We start from the raw sequence: 21,960 nt of genomic DNA on the forward strand, positions 1-21,960 counted from the left end.
TTGAGCTAAAGTGAAATTAAAACCACGACCGTAAAATTAGTCTGTATATGCAGTAAAGCATGCTTGTTACACTCACTGGGGAACCTAAGGCGTTAATCCTCTGCATTGTGTAAAAAAGGCTGTTTGTGGGGGCGTGGCCTGGAGCGGCATGAAGTAGGAAGCTAGTGCATGGAGCTACGCCGGCTGATTATCCTATTACCCCGTTTATCTTGCATCTCGGACCCTACTTTTTGGCTCTACAGCTTCCTGCCGGTGTCCTGACGCCCCAGGTATCATGTCGCCGCCGAAGAAGCCTACAGACACCGTAGCGAAGCTCGATAAGTTCCGCCGTCAGGAGAAGGACAGTGCTGCCCAAGATGGCGCCGAGGCGGGAGCGGGGGGGAGCGTGGTGGCTGCAAAAAAGGCTGTTTGTTCCTGTGCTCTTTGATCTTCCCCTTCTTCCACAGTCCCTTAACCATGTTCTGATTAGACAGAGCCTTTGGTGTCACTCTGCACATGCCCAGTTTAGTGTGTATTGCTAGACAGTTTTTTTTTTTAATTTTCTTGGGAGGGTGCATGTGATCGGTACAGGACCAATCAGCACTGTCCAGACAGAGAGTCAATGTCCTGCAGTCTCATTGGACAGTCAGAGCAGAATGAAAACTCCTACACGTTAGAGCTGCACGATTAATCTTTAAAAAAATCGTGATCTCGATTCACCCCCCTCACAATCCTAAAACAGTGTGTCCTTGATTCTTACGGAGCTGTTCTCTGCTCATTCACAGCTGAAAAAAAAAAAAAAAAAAAGGAGCCTCCGGCAAATGTTTATCAACATTGTTAAGTGCCGGTTCAGTCCCGGTTCACATTTGTGCGATGCGGGAACGCTGCGAATATGCAGCGTGATCCCGCATCGCATCCGCACCCCTGGCAGTTCACACTGCCATATGCGATACGCTGGGGGGGGCCAATTAACAGTTAACGACACCCCCAGTTGCGATCGCATATCGCAGTGCGATCTGCAAGTTCGCAGTGCGATCTGCAAGTTCGCACAGAATCGGATCGCACTAGTGTGAACCACTATGATCGGATTCTGCTGTGGATAAAAAAAAAAGGGTCAGTTGCGTGTTTAGTGCGGATGTGGTGCGAATTCACCCATACAAAGTGTGTTCTTTATTTTTAAGGATGTTCCAAACAGTTGATTGGGCCACGCCTAATGTTTTTGCTATCTCTCTGATGGATTTTTGTTTTTTCAGCCTAATGATGGCTTGCTTCACTGATAGTGACAGCTCTTTGGATCTCATATTGAGAGTTGACAGCAACAGATTCCAAATGCAAATATCACACTTGAAATTAATTCTGGACCTTTTATCTGCTCCTTTTAAATGGGATAATTAGGGAATAACACACACCTGGCCATGGAACAGCTGAGCAGCCAATTGTCCCATTACTTTTGGTCCCTTAATAAGTGGGAGGCACATATACAAACTGTTGTAATTCCTACACCGTCCACCTGATTTGGATGTAAATACCCTCAAATTAAAGCTGAAAGTCTGCAGTTAAACCACATCAACAAATCCATTGTGGTGGTGTATAGAGCCAAAAAGATTAGAATTGTGTTGATATCCCAATATTTATGGACCCGACTGTACCTTTCATAGAAGATTTGTCACACAGAAATTTATCTGCACTCTTTTGCACTTTGTTGGACTTTCAGGAATATTAATAAATGGATATCTCTTATGAATTTTGTGGACTTTTTTTATAGATTTGGGGTGTTCCTGCGCAATGGAAAAAGAAGATGTTATATGTGAACCAAAACAAGTTTGCTGCCTACCCAGAAGCTTGTCACCAAAGTGAGAAGCCAGAAAGCGTGTGATATATTGGTATGGGTAAATGGCGCTACTCTATGTAGTATATGCAAAATGTGTGTATTGTTCAAAACCAGGTGTAATTAAATATATAATAAAAAAGTTATATAAAAATATATATAAAATATATCAAATATATACAACATAGAAACCAGTGTTGGTGTCCACTCGTGACATTAAATTATATGAACCAGTAAAGTGACACGTGCATCAATAAACTCTGAGCCGTGAAAAAATTAAACAATATGTCAATATAATAGAAAATTGTGCACTAAGGAGCAAAGTGCAGAATCAAAATAGTGTCTATAGCAGATTTGAAAATCCGGAACAAATGCTGGTTATGAAATATACTTTCATCAGTATAATTTCATCAGTGTGGTGAAACCAGTCTTAAAACAATGCACTTAAAAAAGAGAGAGCTACTGTGCAAGTGACAATCCGTGAAGTCCCATGCAATGCAGAGGGACTGTGGTCAAGACTAGATGGTATATCTGATGAGGTATTTATACTTGGCCTTTGCTGTGCTCGGTGCGGTATACCGTGCCCCTTAAGAAATGCACTCACTGCAATGCCCTCCCCATAAAGGGGTATCAAGCCAGCACAGCAAATAGGTGGTCCTGCGGGCTCCCTCCGGGTCCGTTAGGTCCTGCCAGATGTGGGAGAAGCGTGCCCTCAAAGCCTCGGGATGGTCATCAAATGGCCCCAAATACAGAAGGTAGACACTCCATTGTGCAGTATGTACAAGCTTTTATTTAAAAAAATTAATATCCACTCACATTTAAGTTTCCGATGAAGCGTTAGTGGTATAGTGTCCGCGCCGGATGTCCGGGTGTGGATGCGTTCCAGCCGACTGTGATCACTTAGTGGAAATGACAGAGCGACGAGAAGTCCAGCCCTACTGGTTTCGTCAAACTGACGTCATCAGGAGCTACGTCACTCCGTACGCTCTCCGCTATTTATATACAGAGCTTCCAGGCAGTCTTTTTAAACAGCCGCATCTATTGCCCGATTGTTTACTTTAGTTACTATGGTGACCCACCCTAATAATCCTAATAAATCCCACCTTAATAATGGGAGTCTCATGATGTTTAACCCCAAGTTATCTGACCTGGATTTGTTTATTGATGGATGCTATGTATAACGGTCAAAGCCTGCATTTCCAACTTAATATAATATATACATCAGAGAATATCTTTATACAGATAAAATGGATATAAATACATATCAGAGAAAAACATATAAAAATATTAAATTGGAATTAAAAAAATATATTTAATGAATTAAAAATATATAACTGACAAAAATAAAAATAAAAATAATGTAAAATGGTGAGGAAATAAATTGTGCTTGATTCCTCATAATGGTCTGTGTGACCTAAGAGGTGTATATTTATATCAGGGGGAATCTGCCTGTGAGGTGTAGGGCAATATGCGATATAAGCGATATTCAAAATTGTAGACATATTTATAGAAATGTTAATTATATTTATATATAAAAAAAACACGTAAAAAATAATAAAGGAATAAAATTGGACTAAATGTAATTTTAAGACCAATATTTAAAAAAGTAGGAGCATGTTGGGAGGATAACCAGCAATATTTAAATAGGTAAGAACATGGTAGGTGATCTCTAGTATAAATGAGATATACCATGGTGTAGGGAGAGGATATTAAAACGTAGATAAGATCAATAAAATTGATATTAATATATAAAAAATATATGAAAAAAATGTAAAAGATGTTGGAGGTGGATGGAATCTAAAAGATGGTATTAGGGATTACTAATAAAACAGTTGAAATCTATATCAATATTAAGGCCTACAGGATGGAGAGTATTTAAGAGAAAAATCCACTTTGTTTTGTTTTGCGATACTTGGATTCTCTTATTATTGCCCCTCCAGTGGTCCTTGATTCGGTCAATAGCGTAAAATGACATAAAATTCAGATTTTTATCGTGGACTTCTTTGAAATGTCTTGAAACACTGTGTTTCTTATAGCCTATTTTGATGTTGCCAATATGTTCCTGTATCCTAACGTGTAATGGTATCGTCGTTCTGCCAACATACTGCATATTACACGGACACTCCAAAACGTATGTAACATGAGTACTTTTACAAGAGATGAGCTCTTTGATTTTATACGTTTTTCCTGTTGCTGTTGATGTAAAATTGGTCTTTTTCTTTGTTGTTTTTTGCTTCTTCTACAGGCCAAACAGTTCTGGCAACTAAAAAATCCTTTGACCTCAGGACATATTTGGACTTCTTTAGGGGGATCAACTATATTATGAACCAATTTGTTCCTCAGGTTGGGAGCTTTTCTGTAAATGAATTTAGGTCTTTTTGGTAAAATCTTTTTTAACGTTGTGTCAGATTTTAGGATTTCCCATCTAATTATCTTTTTCATATATTTTTTATATATTAATATCAATTTTATTGATCTTATCTACGTTTTAATATCCTCTCCCTACACCACAGTATATCTCATTTATACTAGAGATCACCTACCATGTTCTTACCTATTTAAATATTGCTGGTTATCCTCCCAACATGCTCCTACTTATTTAAATATTGCTCTTAAAATTAAATTTAGTCCAATTTTATTCCTTTATTATTTTTTACATGTTTTTTATATATAAATATAATTAACATTTTCCATAAATATGTCTACAATTTTGAATATAGCTTACGGTATATCGCATATTGCCCTACACCTCACAGGCAGGTTCCCCCTGATATAAATATACACCTCTTAGGTCACACAGACCGTTATGAGGAATTCAGCACAATTTATTTCCTCACCATTTTACATTATTTTTATCAGTTATATATTTTTAATTCATTAAATATATTTTTTAAATTCCAATTTAATATTTTTATATGTTTTTCTCTCATATGTATTTATATCCATTTTATCTGTATAAAGATATTCTCTGATGTATATATTATATTAAGTTGGAAATGCAGGCTTTGACCGTTATACATAGCATCCATCAATAAACAAATCCAGGTCAGATAACTTGGGGTTAAACATCATGAGACTCCCATTATTAAGGCGGGATTTGAGGATGGGTCACCATAGTAACTGAAGTAAACAATCGGGCAATAGACGCGGCTGATCAAAAAGACTGCCTGGAAGCTCTGTATATAAATAGCGGAGAGCGTACGGAGTGACGTAGCTCCTGATGATGTCAGTTTGACGAAACCGGTAGGGCTCGACTTCTCGTCGCTCCGTCATTTCCGGTAAGTGGTCACAGTCGGCTGGAACGCATCCACACCCGGACATCCGGCGCGGACACTATACCACTAATGCTTCATCGGAAACTTAAATGTGAGTGGATATTAATTTTTTTTAATTAAAGCTTGTACATACTGCACAATGGAGTGTCTACCTTCTGTATTTGGGGCCATTTGATGACCATCCCGAGGCTTTGAGGGCGCGCTTCTCCCACATCTGGCAGGACCTAACGGACCCGGAGGGAGCCCGCAGGACCACCTATTTGCTGTGCTGGCTTGATACCCCTTTATGGGGAGGGCATTGCGGTGAGTGCATTTCTTAAGGGGCACGGTATACCGCACCGAGCACAGCAAAGGCCAAGTATAAATACCTCATCAGATATACCATCTAGTCTTGACCACAGTCCCTCTGCATTGCATGGGACTTCACAGATTGTCACTTGCACAGTAGCTCTCTCTTTTTTAAGTGCATTGTTTTAAGACTGGTTTCACCACACTGATGAAATTATACTGATGAAAGTATATTTCATAACCAGCATTTGTTCCTGATTTTCAAATCTGCTATAGACACTAATTTGATTCGACTTTTTTTTAAACACTTATTTATTCCATTGGAATTTTGCACATATATGAATTGTTGGTGCTTTTACATGTTTTTTTATTTATGATATTTTGAAAATTATTTTTATTACTTCAAATTTTACACAGATATTTATATAATCTTTGATAGGTTATATTTGTCAATAGAATCATTGCATTTGCACTTTTGGGTGAGAGCTTTTAGGATACTATAATATTGTAAGGTATTTTTGTGCTGATTTCACATTTTTTTTCATACATATTGTATGGCTGAATTCGCATCACAATCGGACCAAAGTGACGCAGGACCCTTTTTTTGGTCTGCACCAGAAACGGATCGCATGGGTGTTCACTGCGATATGCAAACTAATCTGGGGTGTCATTACCTTTGTATGGACACTCCCAGCAGCTCGCATATGGCAGTGTGAACTACCTGCGAATCGGGTGCGATGTGGGAACCCGCAGTGGATTCACAGGGTTCCCGCATCGCACCAATGTGAACTGGCACTGCTCACTCACAGCTGTCGTCAAAAAAAAAAAAAAAGAGCCTCCATGTTTATCAACATTGTTAAGGCTGTTAGATAACTATAAACACAATGTTTTACAATGTATCATTTCGTTCTTTTAGATCAAAGGAATTAACTTCTGTCTGTAAGTGAGGGCAGTTTAATCTCTTATAGGCTCCTTTCAGACGGCCGCTCCGCTGCTTAAGTCCGCTGCGGGACTTTTTTTTTCCACGGAGCGGATGACATTTCTGTCATCCGCTCCGTGTGCCCGCATATCATCCCATCCGTTTGCGGATGATATGCGGACATAATGTAAGTATATGGCATTGCGGATGTCAGCGGATGACACCGCTGACATCCGATTTTCCTTACTTTCCGTTTTTTACACGGATGGAAAAATGGGGTTCTGTTCCATTCGTAAAAATGGAACAGAACTGAAAGGAGGAAAATCGGATGTCAGCGGATGGTATTCCGCTGACATCCGCAGTGCCATTCACTTACATTGATGTCCGCAAATCATCCGCAAAAAAATAGGATGATTTGCGGACACACGGAGCGGCCGTGTGAAAGGACCGAAAGACTAACCCTTTTTCTGACAGTTGTTGCTTACAAGTTAAAATCAGTATTTTTTGGTGGAAACTTAGAACCCCCAAACACACTGTATTTGTGCAGAAGTCTTTCAAACGTAGTTTTTGGCGAAAAAATACACTTTGATGAATTAAAAGAAAAAAACAAAACAGTAAAGTTAGCCCGATTTTTTTGTATAATGTAAAAGATGTTACGCCACGATTCGTGATTGTTATTCTAAGCAAAAAAATTTTGATTCTCATTTTATCCAGAATCGTTCAGCTCTATTACATGCTTTAACCAGCCGACTGATAGTCACAAGCCTGCTAAATACTGCTGATGAGAAAAGGTATTTAGCAGTTTATATTTACTAAAATAATTGCATTTCCATGTTCTGTGTACTGTGGGAGACCAGATATATTGAATGCAATTGAATGCAGGGTCCTGGGTTTAGTAACACTTTAACACACAGCTTGTGAATTAGACTGTTACACCCTTCATCAGAATCCATCAGGTATTTATCTTGAGGACATGTCCTTCTTTAAAAAGTTAACCATGATAGGGTACCTACATTGGCATATTCTTTCCAACGGAAAACTGTGTGTCCGGCACAATATCCATTTGTTCTTCTGGGAAATAAATTTTTACATTTTATTATTTTGACAAAGTATTATTTTGGTACAATAATTTTTATTGAATGTCAAAAGGGAATACAATGCAAGAGTCACGTATGCTCATCGCTTATACCTTCAAGCAGCAACTATCAAAAATGGTGGGCACATGCATGACACTTTCATGAACAATATTTCAGAGATTGAACGAGAAAGTATTAATAACATTGTAACAATATAGGAAATGCTACTAACCATGGCCTCCCTTTGAAAGATGTGTGAACATGTCATCAGTCAGCGTAGTTTCTACATCAGCTGCTGTAGGCTTTTGCTAAAGACAGACAATTAGGTTTAGCATTTGCACAGAAAGCAGTGTAGCAGCAATAAAGCTATCAGACATACAGTACCTTGTTAGAGGCCACTTTTTTCAGGCAGCTTGCATTTTCTTTGTGACTGGTCCCCACAAACGTCTTTCTTTGTGCAGAATTTCTCTTTTCTAGGGGTGGTTTCATCTTGGTTTTTGCCAGTGATGCTGAAAAACATATTTTTGAAGTTAAAAAGGACATCACCTTTAAAGATTAATGATAAAGGGATGAAATTGGATGAGTGGAGGTATCTCCAGTTGAGCCACTTTGTGAACTCATTACCACAGCCGATTAGATCAGAGAAAACATTAAATATCATTGAAAAATTATGTTATACATCAACTTTAAAATATGGAACATCTCAAGTATATAAGATGTTGACGGAGTGGCCCTGTCTGGGGAGGCCCCCATTTATTGCAAAATGGGAAAAAGAAATTGGGACACAATTATCAAAACAAAAATCGGATGTAGTACTGAAGGCGGCGGGATGTGTAGCCATAGATGTAGGAACCATAGAATTAAATTATAAATGTTTGCTAAGATGGTGCATCACACCGGAATTAGCACATAAAATACCAACCAGATAAAACAGACAAATGTTGGCGGGAATGTGGAGGAAAGGGAACGATGTACCACATACTGTGGGAATGCCCTAAAATTAGAGAATTTTGGACAAAAGTACGTCAAATTATTGGTGAAATTACCGAAATAATGATTCCAAATGATCCATGGGTCTGCCTATTTCATAAAACGACAATATCACTAAAACAATATAAAGCAACTTTGATCCCAACCCTGCTAAATGCAGCAAAGGGAACAATATCGAAGAAGTGGCATGAAGTAGATCCCCCAGAGTTAAAAGAATGGTGTAATAGGATAAACTATGTTTTTAATATGGAATATACTGTATTAGTAATAGCCAGGAGGAAAACCCAATTAATATTTTTAAAACAATGGGAAAAATGAATAGATTTCAAAAAATCAAACAAATAAGTAGAAATGAATACTTAAATATTAATCAAAGAAAAACAACAGAGAGATCAACAGAGTAGGCTAAGGAAGAGTATGGAGGAGAGACGGGAAGGGAGGGAAGGGGAAAGGGAAGATAGAAAAAAAGAAAAAAGGGAAGAAATGTACCGTAAGGCAATATTTTGTAAATCTGTTAAAAATGATATATGGTGTTTCTTTCTTTGCTTTTGAAATGTTTTGTAAGTTTTAATGAAGCTCAATAATAAAAAATGTAAATAAGAATAAAAAGGACATCACCTGTTTTCTAGATCACTTCACGTCAGCACTAAACAAAAAGTAACCCAGAATCTGATATTATATTCAAAGGATTCTTAGACCTTTGTAAGGATGTTGACGGCATGTACTCTTGTGGTTCTGTGGGCCAGATGGCACATGAGGCAGTCTCAAGTTTGTTTTGCTCAGCAGTGGGATTGCTTTTTCCAGGATCAAAGGGTTATGTTACCTCTTCCTATACTACAGGATCCTTAATGGTGGACAATATTGGCTGACCTCTCCTTGGGTGTGTCCCTAAGTCCTAGACATTGGAGAATTGTTACCATGAATACCATCTCCAGGGCTGAGAGACTCATTGCTTGGACAATTGAGTCCAGGGTGGCTGGCAAGATTGTATACTAAGACAGTACAATTTACTAGACGGGAGTGCTGCCTTTCTAGCCCTGAAGACTTTTGCTCCTTTGCTCTGGGGACAGGTAAGAATCCTCATGGACAACAAAATGGCATGTCATACATTGCAAGGGAATGAATTGCTATCTACTCTGTGGTGGATCATTTGAGTCAGGTATTCTCAGATAGGCACGAGTAGTCAGGGACCGAAAAATATATATGGAGTGTTTTCTTGGACTGGGGAGTGCCATCAGTAGATTTCATGGCCACCTGAAGCAATGATCAAGTCCATTGTTTCATCTCCTGTTTCAGAAGTCCACCAATGAGGACGCTAGATGCATTCACAATGGTTTCCAACTTTCCTCTGATTTATGTATTCCCTCTGTTTCTACTTTTTTTGAAGTTCCACAATTAAACAGCTCAGACCACAATGATAGCCCTAGGTCAAGAAGGCCAAAAAGGCCTTGGTCTACGCTCCTTCAGCAGACAGCAGAGATGCCTCCCTGTTTTTTACCAAACAGATGGGATCTGCTATTGTAGGAAGATTGGCAACATCCCAATCCCATAAGACTATGGTTGGTAGCATGGCTCTTGAACGGGAAAGGCAGAGGGAGCTAGAATTCTTCTCTAGTGTTGTTTTCACGCTTTTGCAAACTCGAAAATCGTTTACATACTCTACATACTTTCATATACAGGAAAAGTTTTGGTTATTTGACAGCAACAGAAGTTTTCCTTCAATGTTCTCATCAGTTTAGGAAATTTTGAAATGTTTTCAGTCAGCTTTACATATAGGCTTCACCTTTAATTCTTTAACCACTTGACGACCGCTCACTGAGCTGGTACTGCTGCAAAGTGGCTCGTTATCGTCCAGCGACGTAAACCTACGTCGCTGGACTCCTCCCCTTCTCGCGGCGCGCGCGCCGCCGGAGGCTCGCTCCCGCTGTATTCAGACACAGTCAAGCCAGGGGAGGAGAGGCGGTGATCACCGCCGCTCTTCCCCGATCGTCGGGGATCGAGTGAGGAAATCCACCCGCTTGTGTAAACAAAGCAGGCAGATCTCCTATGTGACAGGCAGGGACAGATTACAGGATTCAGCATAGCTGAACCTGCGATCTGTGCCTGTGTCACACAATCCTCTGCTCCCACACACGTCAGTAAGCACCAGGCATACATTTAACCCCTTGATCACCAATAAAGTTAACCCTTTTCCTGCCAGTGTCATTATTACAGTAACAGTGCATATTTATAGCACTGATTACTGTAGTAATGTCACTGGTACCCCCAAAAGTGTCAAAAATGTCATTCATAATTATAAAGAAACTATAATAATGTTTCATTAGTCTAAAAAAAAAAAAAAAAAACTGTCACGATATTAAAAATAGGTATCGGTAATTAATATTGGGGAGTACTTGAGAAAAAGTATCAGTACTTGTACTTCCTCTTCTGGGGTGCCCTGTTGGCACTTTTTGCTTCTCCTGTCTTAAGAGTGCCCTTATAGCAAGCTGCGAAATATAATATAGAGTTCCCCTATATCAAGGTAAAAAAAAATCTGCCTTTAGAATCACTTCAAATCACTTCCTTGTCCTTGCCAGGACTACATGTCCCATGAAGCATTGCTCCTCAAACATTCACATTCACAAGCTTACTGACACGTATGGAGGGTGTACTGAGCTGTATGTGTGCTGCACTGTGTGTATACTGATATGTACGGAGGGTTGGAATTGGGCTCGGGTGTGTTCAGGATCCTGCCGAGATTGGGACAGGCAGTGAGACAGATCCCGATCCACAACTGCACAGATCGGAAAAATGTCTCACTGCCTGTGATTAGCCGTGTGTAGTGTCAGCTTCCTGGTGGGATCAGGCAGGTGGGATCCCGAACACGCCTAAACCCATCAATAATGGAAGGTGTACCGAGTTGTAGGTGTGCTGCACTGTCTATACTGACATGTATGGACATTGTACTAAGCTGTATGTGTGCTGCACTGTGTATACTGACATGTATGGACATTGTACTAAGCTGTATGTGTGCTGCACTGTGTATAATGACATGTATGGACATTGTACTGAGCTGTATGTGTGCTGCACTGTGTATAATGACATGTATGGACATTGTACTGAGCTGTATGTGTGCTGCACTGTGTATACTGACATGTATGGACATTGTACTGAGCTGTATGTGTGCTGCACTGTGTATACTGACATGTATGAAGGGTGTACTGAGCTGTATGTGTGCTGCACTGTGTATACTGACATGTATGGAGGATGTGCTGACCTGTATGTGTGCTGCACTGTATTTCCTGATATGTAAACAAATAATGCATTCTGTATGCAGGCCAACTAATCCGCTAACCAACTAATCAAATATGAAAATAGTTGACAACTATTTTCAAAATCGATTAGTTGATTAATCGATTAGATGTCTCAGGCCTAGAAAAAAACTGAAGTTCTATAGCAGGAAGTAATGGTATACCCCCTGGGACTGCCTTTAGGGGCTAGCCAAATTGTTTCCACCTAGTTCTACTGCTGAAGAGAGAGCAGCATAAGCCCAATGGTCTAAGAAGATATGGAGCTGTGTGAACGAAACAGAAAAGTATTTGATCCCCTGCTGATTATGTAAGTTTGCCCACTGACAAAGAAATGATCAGTCTATAATTTTAATGGTAGGTTTATTTTAACAGTGAGAGACAGAACAATGAAAAAATGCAGAAAAACGCATTTAAAAAAAGTTATAAATGAATTATCATTTTAATGAGTAAAATAAGTATTTGACCCCTTGGACGTTTCTTGTAGTTGGCCACCAGGTTTGCACACATCTTAGGAGGGATTTTGTCTCCAAGTCATTAAAGTTTTGAGGCTGTCGTTTGATAACTCGAACCTTCAGCTCCCTCCACATATTTTCTATGGGATTAATGTCTGGAGACTGCCTAGGCCACTTCAGGACTTTAATGTGCTTCTTCTTGAGCCACTCCTTTGTTGCCTTGGCTGTGTGTTTTGGGTCACTGTCATGCTGGAATACCCATCCATGACCCATTTTCAATGCCCTGGCTGAGGGAAGGAGGTTCTTACCAAAGATTTCACGGTGCATGACCCTGTCTATCGTCCCCTTTGATGCGGTGAAGTTGTCCTGTTGTGGAAGGGTCAAATACTCGCGCCTAGGTACTGTAATTAGAATATGGGAAGCCGCAAGTAGGCAAATGCACTATATGGAATAGTGATCTCAAAGGTGTGGAAAATGGTTTATTACTGCGCTACCCTTAGTGATATAACTTAATAAATAATTAAAAAATATATAAATGTCAATAAAGTGCACGTGCAAACGTGTAACTACAAAATGCTTGATAACGTGTTTGCTGATATATAATATGTGTAAGCAAAAGATTATAAGCCAACAGGATCAACATGTGAACGTGTAACCACTGATGACAATGAAATGTGCTTATATGACATGGCAAATTTAAATGAACATTTGCTAATAACTCAAATACAATATTATGCCAAATAAAGTGCACGTGCAAACGTGTAAGCAATAGTGACAATACAAAGTGCTATAATCTTTATAATGATCGGTATTGAGGTAGTGACAGTCTATGTAGAAAAAAAGCAAAAGTGCACATGTGCTCAGAAAGAAAAGTCTTTTGAGTAGGGGTGGGATCGTGCTTGGTGAAATCCGAATTGGGTCCAATGGAATAGTACATTTTTTCATTTTTTTCTTTTTTTTTTCCAATATTAATTTTTGTTAGTAATTTTATTTGATAATTTTATTTTATTTTAATTTTTAACATTTTATACTATTATATGCATACTCATGTAAATTGAGGTGAACCATAGGAGTTTACAAATTGTTTTGAAAATATAATAGGGGGCATAATTAAGTTATGTATGTAAACGGAAGCCATTCGTTGATTCACAAATCTGTTACTTATATACTTCCTTTACAGCTCCTCCAATTGGGGTAGAGCAAAATATTGAACTAATATTATTATAGACGCATATTCTTATGGGGTTAATAGTAGCCTGGAAGAGTTCTCTACTGAATCTTAGATTTTGAATGGGGGTTGAGATAAACTATGTACATAATAGCATTATTGATGTTTATACTTATAGGGTTAATAGTAGCCCGTTATACAATGTTATAATATATACATTTTTTTAGTATCACTATCTAAAAACTGCATTTTAATAAATATCAATAAGTACAGACCGTGAACCCTGTGAATGGTTTCCGGTCCGAAGGTTAAGAATCTAAATAAGGGCGGGTGTGAAAGGCGGATATGAATGACTGCTCGTGTATTTAACCAAGCTGAAACGCAACGTACGTACCACTTCCGAAGACGTCACATCTCTGACGAAACGCGTCAAGTTGGTACGCACGTTGCCTCGCTTTGAGCTAGTAGCTGGACCGCACGCCGAGTCCCCGCTTCCGTGTAAGGCGCACACAGCGGAAGGAGCCAGCGTCCTGTATACACCAGCCGTGAGGCGTTGCAGGAGCTCAGTTAGCGGTGTTTTTTTTCTACCATTTGACCGCAATTGTGGTCGTGTTGTTTGTAGTGTCACCTACGGCTTTTTATCGTCTGGAGTGTTTGAAGTTTTTATGCTGCAGTGCCTTTTACCGGTTTTGGACTTTTTTAATATGGATGTTTTTATGAAGATTGCTGTGTTGTTTGAATATGAATAAAGGTTAAAAACCTTTTTACACTATGAGGAGCTTCTCTTCTTCTTTTCCACCTTGAGCGCCTACCTACATCCATACGGATTCCATCCATCCCCACTAAGGAGCAGCAGTACAAGCGCATTAGATTCTTATTGGCATACGCCATAGGAATCCACATCTTCTGGTAAGTGCGATACCTTACCTTTGGCACAGAGTGGTGTAACGAGGGAACTTCGGATTTCACCAAGCACGATCCCACCCCTACTCAAAAGACTTTTCTTTCTGAGCACATGTGCACTTTTGCTTTTTTTCTACATAGACTGTCACTACCTCAATACCGATCATTATAAAGATTATAGCACTTTGTATTGTCACTATTGTTTACACGTTTGCACGTGCACTTTATTTGGCATAATATTGTATTTGAGTTATTAGCAAATGTTCATTTAAATTTGCCATGTCATATAAGCACATTTCATTGTCATCAGTGGTTACACGTTCACATGTTGATCCTGTTGGCTTATAATCTTTTGCTTACACATATTATATATCAGCAAACACGTTATCAAGCATTTTGTAGTTACACGTTTGCACGTGCACTTTATTGACATTTATATATTTTTTAATTATTTATTAAGTTGTCCTGTTCCCTTAGCAGAAAAACACCCCAAAGCATAATGTTTCCACCCCCATGTTTGACGGTGGGGATGGTGTTCTTGGGGTTATAGGCAGCATTCCTCCTCCTCCTCCAAACATGGTGAGTTGAGTTGATGCCAAAGAGCTCGATTTTTGTCTCATCTGACCATAACACTTTCACACAGTTCTCCTCCAAATCATTCAGATGTCCCATTAGCAAACTTCAGACAGGTTTGTACATGTGCTTTCTTGATCAGGGGGACCTTGCGGGCACTGCAGGATTCCAGTCCTTCAGGGCTAGTGTGTAACCAATTGATTTCTTGTTGACTATGGTCCCAGCTTCCTTGAGATCACTGACAAGATTCTCCCATGTAGTTCTGAGCTGATTCCTCACCGTTGTCATGATCATTGAAACTCCAGGAGGAGAGATCTTGCATTGAGCCCCAGACCAAAGGAGATTGACAGTTATTTTGGGTTTCTTCCATTTGCGAATAATCTGACCAACTGTTGTCACCCTCTCACCAAGCTGTTTGGCGATGGTCTTGTAGCCCATTCCAGGCCTGTGTAGGTCTACATCTTGTCCCTGACATCCTTGGACAGCTCTTTGGTTTTGGCCATGGTGGAGACATGGTCTGATTGATTGATTACTTCTGTGGACAGATGTCTTTTATACAGATAACAAGAAGAGATTAGGAGCACTCCCCTTTAAGAGAGTGCTCTTAATCTGAGCTTGTTACCTGTATCGAAGACAACTGGGAGCCAGAAATCTTGCTTATTGATAGGGGATCAAATACTTATTTCACTCATTTAAATGCAAATGAATTTATAACTATTTTGAAATGCGTTTTTCTGGATATTTTTGTTGTTATTCTGTCTCTCACTGTTAAAATAAACCTATCATTAAAATTCTAGACTACCCTCACTGTATAGACAGCAACTTCAGATCTTTTTTTTTTTTTTTCTGACAGTGTAATTAATTATTTTTGCCATTAAGTGTTGCCTTATTTTTTTTCCCTCTTTGATGTTAAAGCTATCTACGTCCCATAAGTGCTGACATGAGGTAAGCCAGGAATTCAGAAAATTGTTGACCAAACTTACCAAAGTTTTCCTTTCCTGTTGTATCCCCATGTCAGCATTGGTTTCCCTTCCGTGTCCCCTCACAAGTCTAGTTACGGAAAACTGGGAGGAGGAACTCCCTTTTTTTCATAAATTGGAAGATGGTCCTTGGGGTCAGGAAGGCAGAGCGGACTCATAAGTGCTGAATAAGGAAATAGCCAGGAATGGTAAACTACAGTAAGCAGTGTCAGTAACTTTTTATATTCCTGATAAAGTCATATCTATACATGTTGCTTTGTACTTTTTACAACCAGATGAAATAGACACATTGCCCCAGACGTCTCATTATAATCATATATCATGACACTTTTTAAATTCATTATAATTATATAAATTGTTCTTCATGTGCTTTTTTGTAATATTGTACACATTTCCCACTATATATGTTTCTTGAATGCTCGCTCCCTTGTTAATAATAGATATGGGAGGAGCGATATGCTTTATGTTGTTTATTTTTTTCTCTCGGCCGCTTGGTTACATGGTCTCCGCAGATGTTCATCATCACGGTGTTCCGCCGGAGATGAACGTCACTTCCTCCGGTGCTTGATTGGCAGATGCAGGTCGGGCCACTTCCGCCGCGGGATGATGAACATCGCTTCCTGCCGATACCGGATTGGCTGACTGACGTCACTTCCGCCCATTGCGGATTGGGAGACGTCAGTCACTACAGTCGACTGTATACATGATGACGCTGTATTGGCAGACGAGTGTCGCTTCCGCAAACTGCGGATTGGTTGACGCTCGTCGCCATAGCCAATTACAGATGGGCTGCTGCGGACTCCACGGCCAATAAGCTGATTATTGGGGGTACTTAGGCGTGTGAATTGCGTCTGGAATCACGCCCAGACGAAGTCTATTGAGACGAAACGTTGGCGATTCCAGACGCAACGTCCACACGCCCCTCTAAACTTTTTCGCCGGCCTTCATTACTTACTACCTGGGACAGTCTGCGGGACGCCGCACTTCCATCCCTTGTATTGCTAATCGATATGCCTGTTTATTTATGCCACAATGTGAGTACCTTTTTTAAATAAATAAGATTGTATTTTAAAGGGGATCACGCTATGGGCTTTATTTTCTCTTTCCCTACATATTCATTTATGATTGCTGGAAAATACTGAGGAGATTTTATCCTGTACTGATCCCTTAACGTATTCTAAGAGGTGGTCCATCTGTACTGAATAAGTATCCATGCAACATCAGATCTTCAGTGGTCTTGATTAAAAGCTGGGAGAGGCTGACTCATTAAGTTGAGCAGCCATTGAAATCTGGTAACCTGCTTTTTCTTACCCCATCACAGAGGTGTTCCTTTCCTCCACATTCCCTTGGTGTCACGGGAAGAATTCCTCCTTGGATTACTGTGCATGCGGATTTATGAATTGACTTCACATCAGTTTTTCTTTGGGACTTATTCATTTGGACACAATTCTATTTTTCTTTTTCCTATATGCACATTATTGTGATTATTAGTTGTTTATTCATTTGGACACTATTCATCATTATTGTGATTTATACTTTCAGCGCCACACTTTTATGGTTTATTATTATTTTGAGTCATTGTTGGTTGATTCTGTGTTGGCTGCAGACATTTATCATTGTTTCATTTATCACACTAGCGCGGAAATTTCTTTGGATTTTATTTATATTTTGGTATTACTAACACCATTTCTGCTGCTTATCATTTATTATCTCCTACATAATGGCTGTTGATTCAGACATTTTTGACTATAGAAGCAAGTATGTTTTAGATGTGGGTGATGTATTTGACGGCAGCGGGGTCGTTTCAGACGACCTGGCTGGGCGTTTCTTACGTCTAAAAAATCTGATGACTGCAGAAACCCACACTAATTGGGATATTGCATTTCTAGAGAAGTACGTGGTGGACAAGATGGTCCCCCGTAGCCTCAGATGGGAGGTCAATCCCCAAAGCGATGAACCAGATATAGATGGCTGGTTCCAATACTTCAGGGGTCAGATTCATTCAGTTCCTCATCAGTAGAAAGAAATGCAAATTAGTTAAGATTAACGAGGAAATAGAGACCTTAAAAACGTCCCTCGCTGATCTTAAAACAGATGAGGAATATAAGAAAAGATCTGAAACACTCAAAAAACATCTAGAAAAAGAAACGATTGAACAAAAAAACAAAAAGAAAAGAAAATATAATAGGGATTTACAGGATTATAAAAATAATACTGTTTTCAAGTGGCAAACACTAAGAAATCCTGAGGGCTCTGGGAATACTAATCCCCCAGAAGAAGAAATGGAGATACAAACACAATACTCCATTCCTTTAGCCCCCCTCCCTCCTCCTCCCAGACCGCAACAAGGAGGTAGAGGAAGAAAACCTCCTCCGATAAAACAAGGACCCCAGAAACAAAGAGGGAATAATTCAAATAACTTTCAACAACCCTTTAGAAACCAACCTCATAATAGGGGGGGGTAATAACAATATCTATAGAGGGTTCAATGGAGATTTTGCAACACCCAGAAATCCACCTTATAATAGAGAAGGTAATGGTAATAATTATTACTATAGAGGGTCAAATGCGGACTATATAACACCAAGGAGGTCTGAAATTCCCCTCCATAATCGATTTACCCCATTGGAAAATGGAGGCTGGGATTCCCCTGTTAACACTGGAGAGAGGATCATTACCCGCCATCCCAGTGAGACTCCCAATAATGGTTGGTCAGACAGAAGACCTCCTAATGGGTACTATCCACCTAGAAATACCCCCCGGCCCAACTACCCGTCCTTTGACCTCCCACGGGAGGATAACTATCAACAAGGGGATTTTCACAGGGGAGGTGGAAACAAGAGACACATAGACCAAAGAGAGGGACCAGAGGGGGGAGGCGGACAAGGAAGAAAAAGAAGGAGAGTATAAAAGACCCAGGTATATTTAACTTGTCCAAGGCTCAGTTCTCTGACAAGGAAAAAGCCGTTCTCCATCGCGGATTAAAATTTGCACCTCCTAAGGCGCTAAATAAATTTGGCGTCTTCATGGACGTGCAAAAATATGTCAGGAAACTGAACATTCAGAGATATATTATCTCTAATCCCACCCGCACTTTAAACAATACTGATCATAGGTATGTGCATACATCCCTGGCTAATGCTTCCTTGTTCAACCCCCCTGGCAAAATAGCCCCCTCAGTCCAGGTTTTCAAATACCTGGTTTCTAAAGACATTGAGAATATCAGAGTAAAAAGACCTCCTAATAGGGACGATTTCCATACAGGACTACAGACTCTCTGTAAAAATAAAGATATCGTTATCCGCCCCGCCGACAAGGGGGGCGGTATAGTCGTTTTAGATAAAGATAACTACATTTCTGAGATGAGGAATATCTCAAATGATAGAGACACCTACAAAGTTCTTGCCTCTAACCCCACTTTAAGATACAAAAAAGAATTAAACTCTGGTGAACAAAGCACATGAGGAGGGAATTCTAAGTAAAAAAGAGAAATTATTTTTAATCCCCTCAGCCCCTCGTCTGCCCGTCATTTATTTTTTACCTAAGGTACACAAGAATCCCACAAAGCCCCCAGGACGCCCCATAATTAGTGGGATTGATTCCCTGTGCTCCCGGATTGGCAAATATGCGGATGAGTTCTTGCAGCCCTTAGTCAAGCAAATTCCATCCTACCTTAAGGACACTACTCATGTCCTAAACATTCTACAAGAAGTCTCCTGGAAAGAAGGGTACATTATGGCTACAGCCGACGTAGAGTCGCTGTACACTGTAATAGACCATGAACAGGGACTAGAAGCTGTAAAACATTACCTTGATCTTTGGAGCCCTTTACTTCTTCAGGAACAAAAGAGTTTTGTGATTGACATGATTAAATTCGCTATGTCACATAACCTCTTTTGGTTCGATAATGCCTTCTATCTACAGAATAGGGGAGTCGTGATGGGGGCCAAATTTGCCCCGAGCTTGGCCAATTTATTTATGGCCAAGTGGGAGGAGGATGTCGTCTTTACTAACCGTCCGCCGCAGTTAATTCTGTGGCGGAGGTATATCGACGACATCCTCCTCCTATGGGATGGCAGTGCCCCGTCGCTTGACTCCTTTATCTCTTGTCTAAATGTCAACAATAGAGGCATTAAACTGGATCATACCAGCAGCTCTACTGACATTACTTTTCTTGATTTGAACTTGATGGTACAGGGTGATAAAATTATAACCACCACTCATTTCAAGAAAACAGATCGGAACAGCTTCATTCCACGTGACAGCTGCCATCATCAATCATGGCTTAATGCCGTCCCAAAAGGCCCGTTTCTGCGGTTACGCAGAAACTGTACCTGACGGGAGGACTTCCTATTACAAGCCAATACCCTTAAGGCTAAATTCTTAGAAAAGGGATATGATGCCAATCAATTGGACACCACCATTAAAGATATAGTGGCTGTAGATAGGACGTCTTTATTACGCCCAAAATTGAAGGGAAATGACAGCGAAGGTTTAAAAAATTCGTTTGTCACTTCCTATTCTACTCAACATTTTCTGATTAAGAAAATCATCAAAAAACACTGGCCGGTTTTAAAAAATGACCGGATTCTGGGCCCTTTATTATCCGAACGTCCCAAAATCATTTTCAGGGGAGTGCCTTCCTTGAGACAAAAAATAGCCCAAAATGTTATCGAAAGACCCATCCAACCTACCTTCTTTGGCGATTTTAAAGGTTTTTATCCATGCCGTAGATGTAAAATTTGTGTTCTCAACTCCTTCAAGGGACGGAAAATTGAGAAATTTACATCCTCTGCAACAGGACGAGAGTATAAGATTGACTCACTTATTACCTGCTCGTCCACCAATGTCGTTTACATGCTTCAATGCAAGTGCGGACAACAGTATGTGGGCCGCACGACGAGAAAATTACAGGTTAGGTTGGGAGAACATGCAGGCAATATTAGGAAGGGCTTCCCAGGCCATAGTGTATCAAAACACTATGACCAGTGTCACCACAATAACCCTAAAAATACGCTATTTATAGGGATAGATAAGTTTTCACCTCATTGGAGGGGATCCAATGCGAGACGTGAAATATCAAAAATGGAGACTCGCTGGATCTATATTCTTAAAACTTATACTCCCTACGGGTTAAATGTGGAATGGGATGTAAATGCTTTTATCAATAATAGTTGATTTTAATATATTTTATCCTTTTAAATCTGTCCTATTCCTGATGTTTTTATGTATGGAATTTTTTGTTATAAGACCTTTGGGGTAGTATGTCTATGTGTTACTATTATTGTGATACACATCTTGCTGTATATATTTTTCATAATATTTGCACTTTATATATTCAGATAATGGTCGTTATTGGCCATTTCTTGCTTCAGCACTTTAAATGGGTGATCGTCACTGATTTTTTTAAAGAATTTTTTATATTCACTTTATATAAATTGTTTTAAATATACGGAGTCACTTCTATATAGTCTTTCATGAATATGAACACTTATAATTTTTTCATTTGTTTTGTTTTTTTTTCACATGTTTTTTAGTGGATTTATATATACTCTACAGGTGTTTAAATGTCACACCATATTTTGGCCACTAGATGGCGCCTTTTTACAACCAGATGAAATAGACACATTGCCCCAGACGTCTCATTATAATCATATATCATGAGACTTTTTAAATTCATTATAATTATATAAATTGTTCTTCATGTGCTTTTTTGTAATATTGTACACATTTCCCACTATATATGTTTCTTGAATGCTCGCTCCCTTGTTAATAATAGATATGGGAGGAGCGATATGCTTTATGTTGTTTATTTTTTTCTCTCGGCCGCTTGGTTACATGGTCTCAGCAGATGTTCATCATCACGGTGTTCCGCCGGAGATGAACGTCACTTCCTCCGGCGCTTGATTGGCAGATGCAGGTCGGGCCACTTCCGCCGCGGGATGATGAACATCGCTTCCTGCCGATACAGAATTGGCTGACTGACGTCACTTCCGCCCATTGCGGATTGGGAGACGTCAGTCACTACAGTCGACTGTATACATGATGACGCTGTATTGGCAGACGAGTGTCGCTTCCGCAAACTGCGGATTGGTTGACGCTCGTCGCCATAGCCAATTACAGATGGGCTGCTGCGGACTCCACAGCCAATAAGCTGATTATTGGGGGTACTTAGGCGTGTGAATTGCGTCTGGAATCACGCCCAGACGAAGTCTATTGAGACGAAACGTTGGCGATTC

At 39.8% G+C, this 21,960-nt stretch overlaps 1 protein-coding gene across 1 annotated transcript in view; it reads right to left on the reverse strand.

Annotated features, from left to right (window-relative positions):
- SYCP2 (synaptonemal complex protein 2) overlaps positions 1-21,960 on the reverse strand; it is a 372,455-nt gene that overhangs the window by 230,591 nt on the left and 119,904 nt on the right. Inside the window, exons 18-20 of the mRNA XM_082271514.1 lie at positions 7,750-7,874; positions 7,598-7,673; positions 7,303-7,360 (exon numbers count right to left, since the gene is read on the reverse strand). Of these exons, the coding sequence (XP_082127640.1) occupies positions 7,303-7,360; positions 7,598-7,673; positions 7,750-7,874 (259 nt within the window). The remainder of the gene's footprint in view (positions 1-7,302; positions 7,361-7,597; positions 7,674-7,749; positions 7,875-21,960) is intronic.

This window comes from Pelophylax lessonae (genome assembly GCF_965119305.1).
Source record: "Pelophylax lessonae genome assembly, chromosome: 11".
Taxonomy (NCBI): Eukaryota; Metazoa; Chordata; class Amphibia; order Anura; family Ranidae; genus Pelophylax; species Pelophylax lessonae.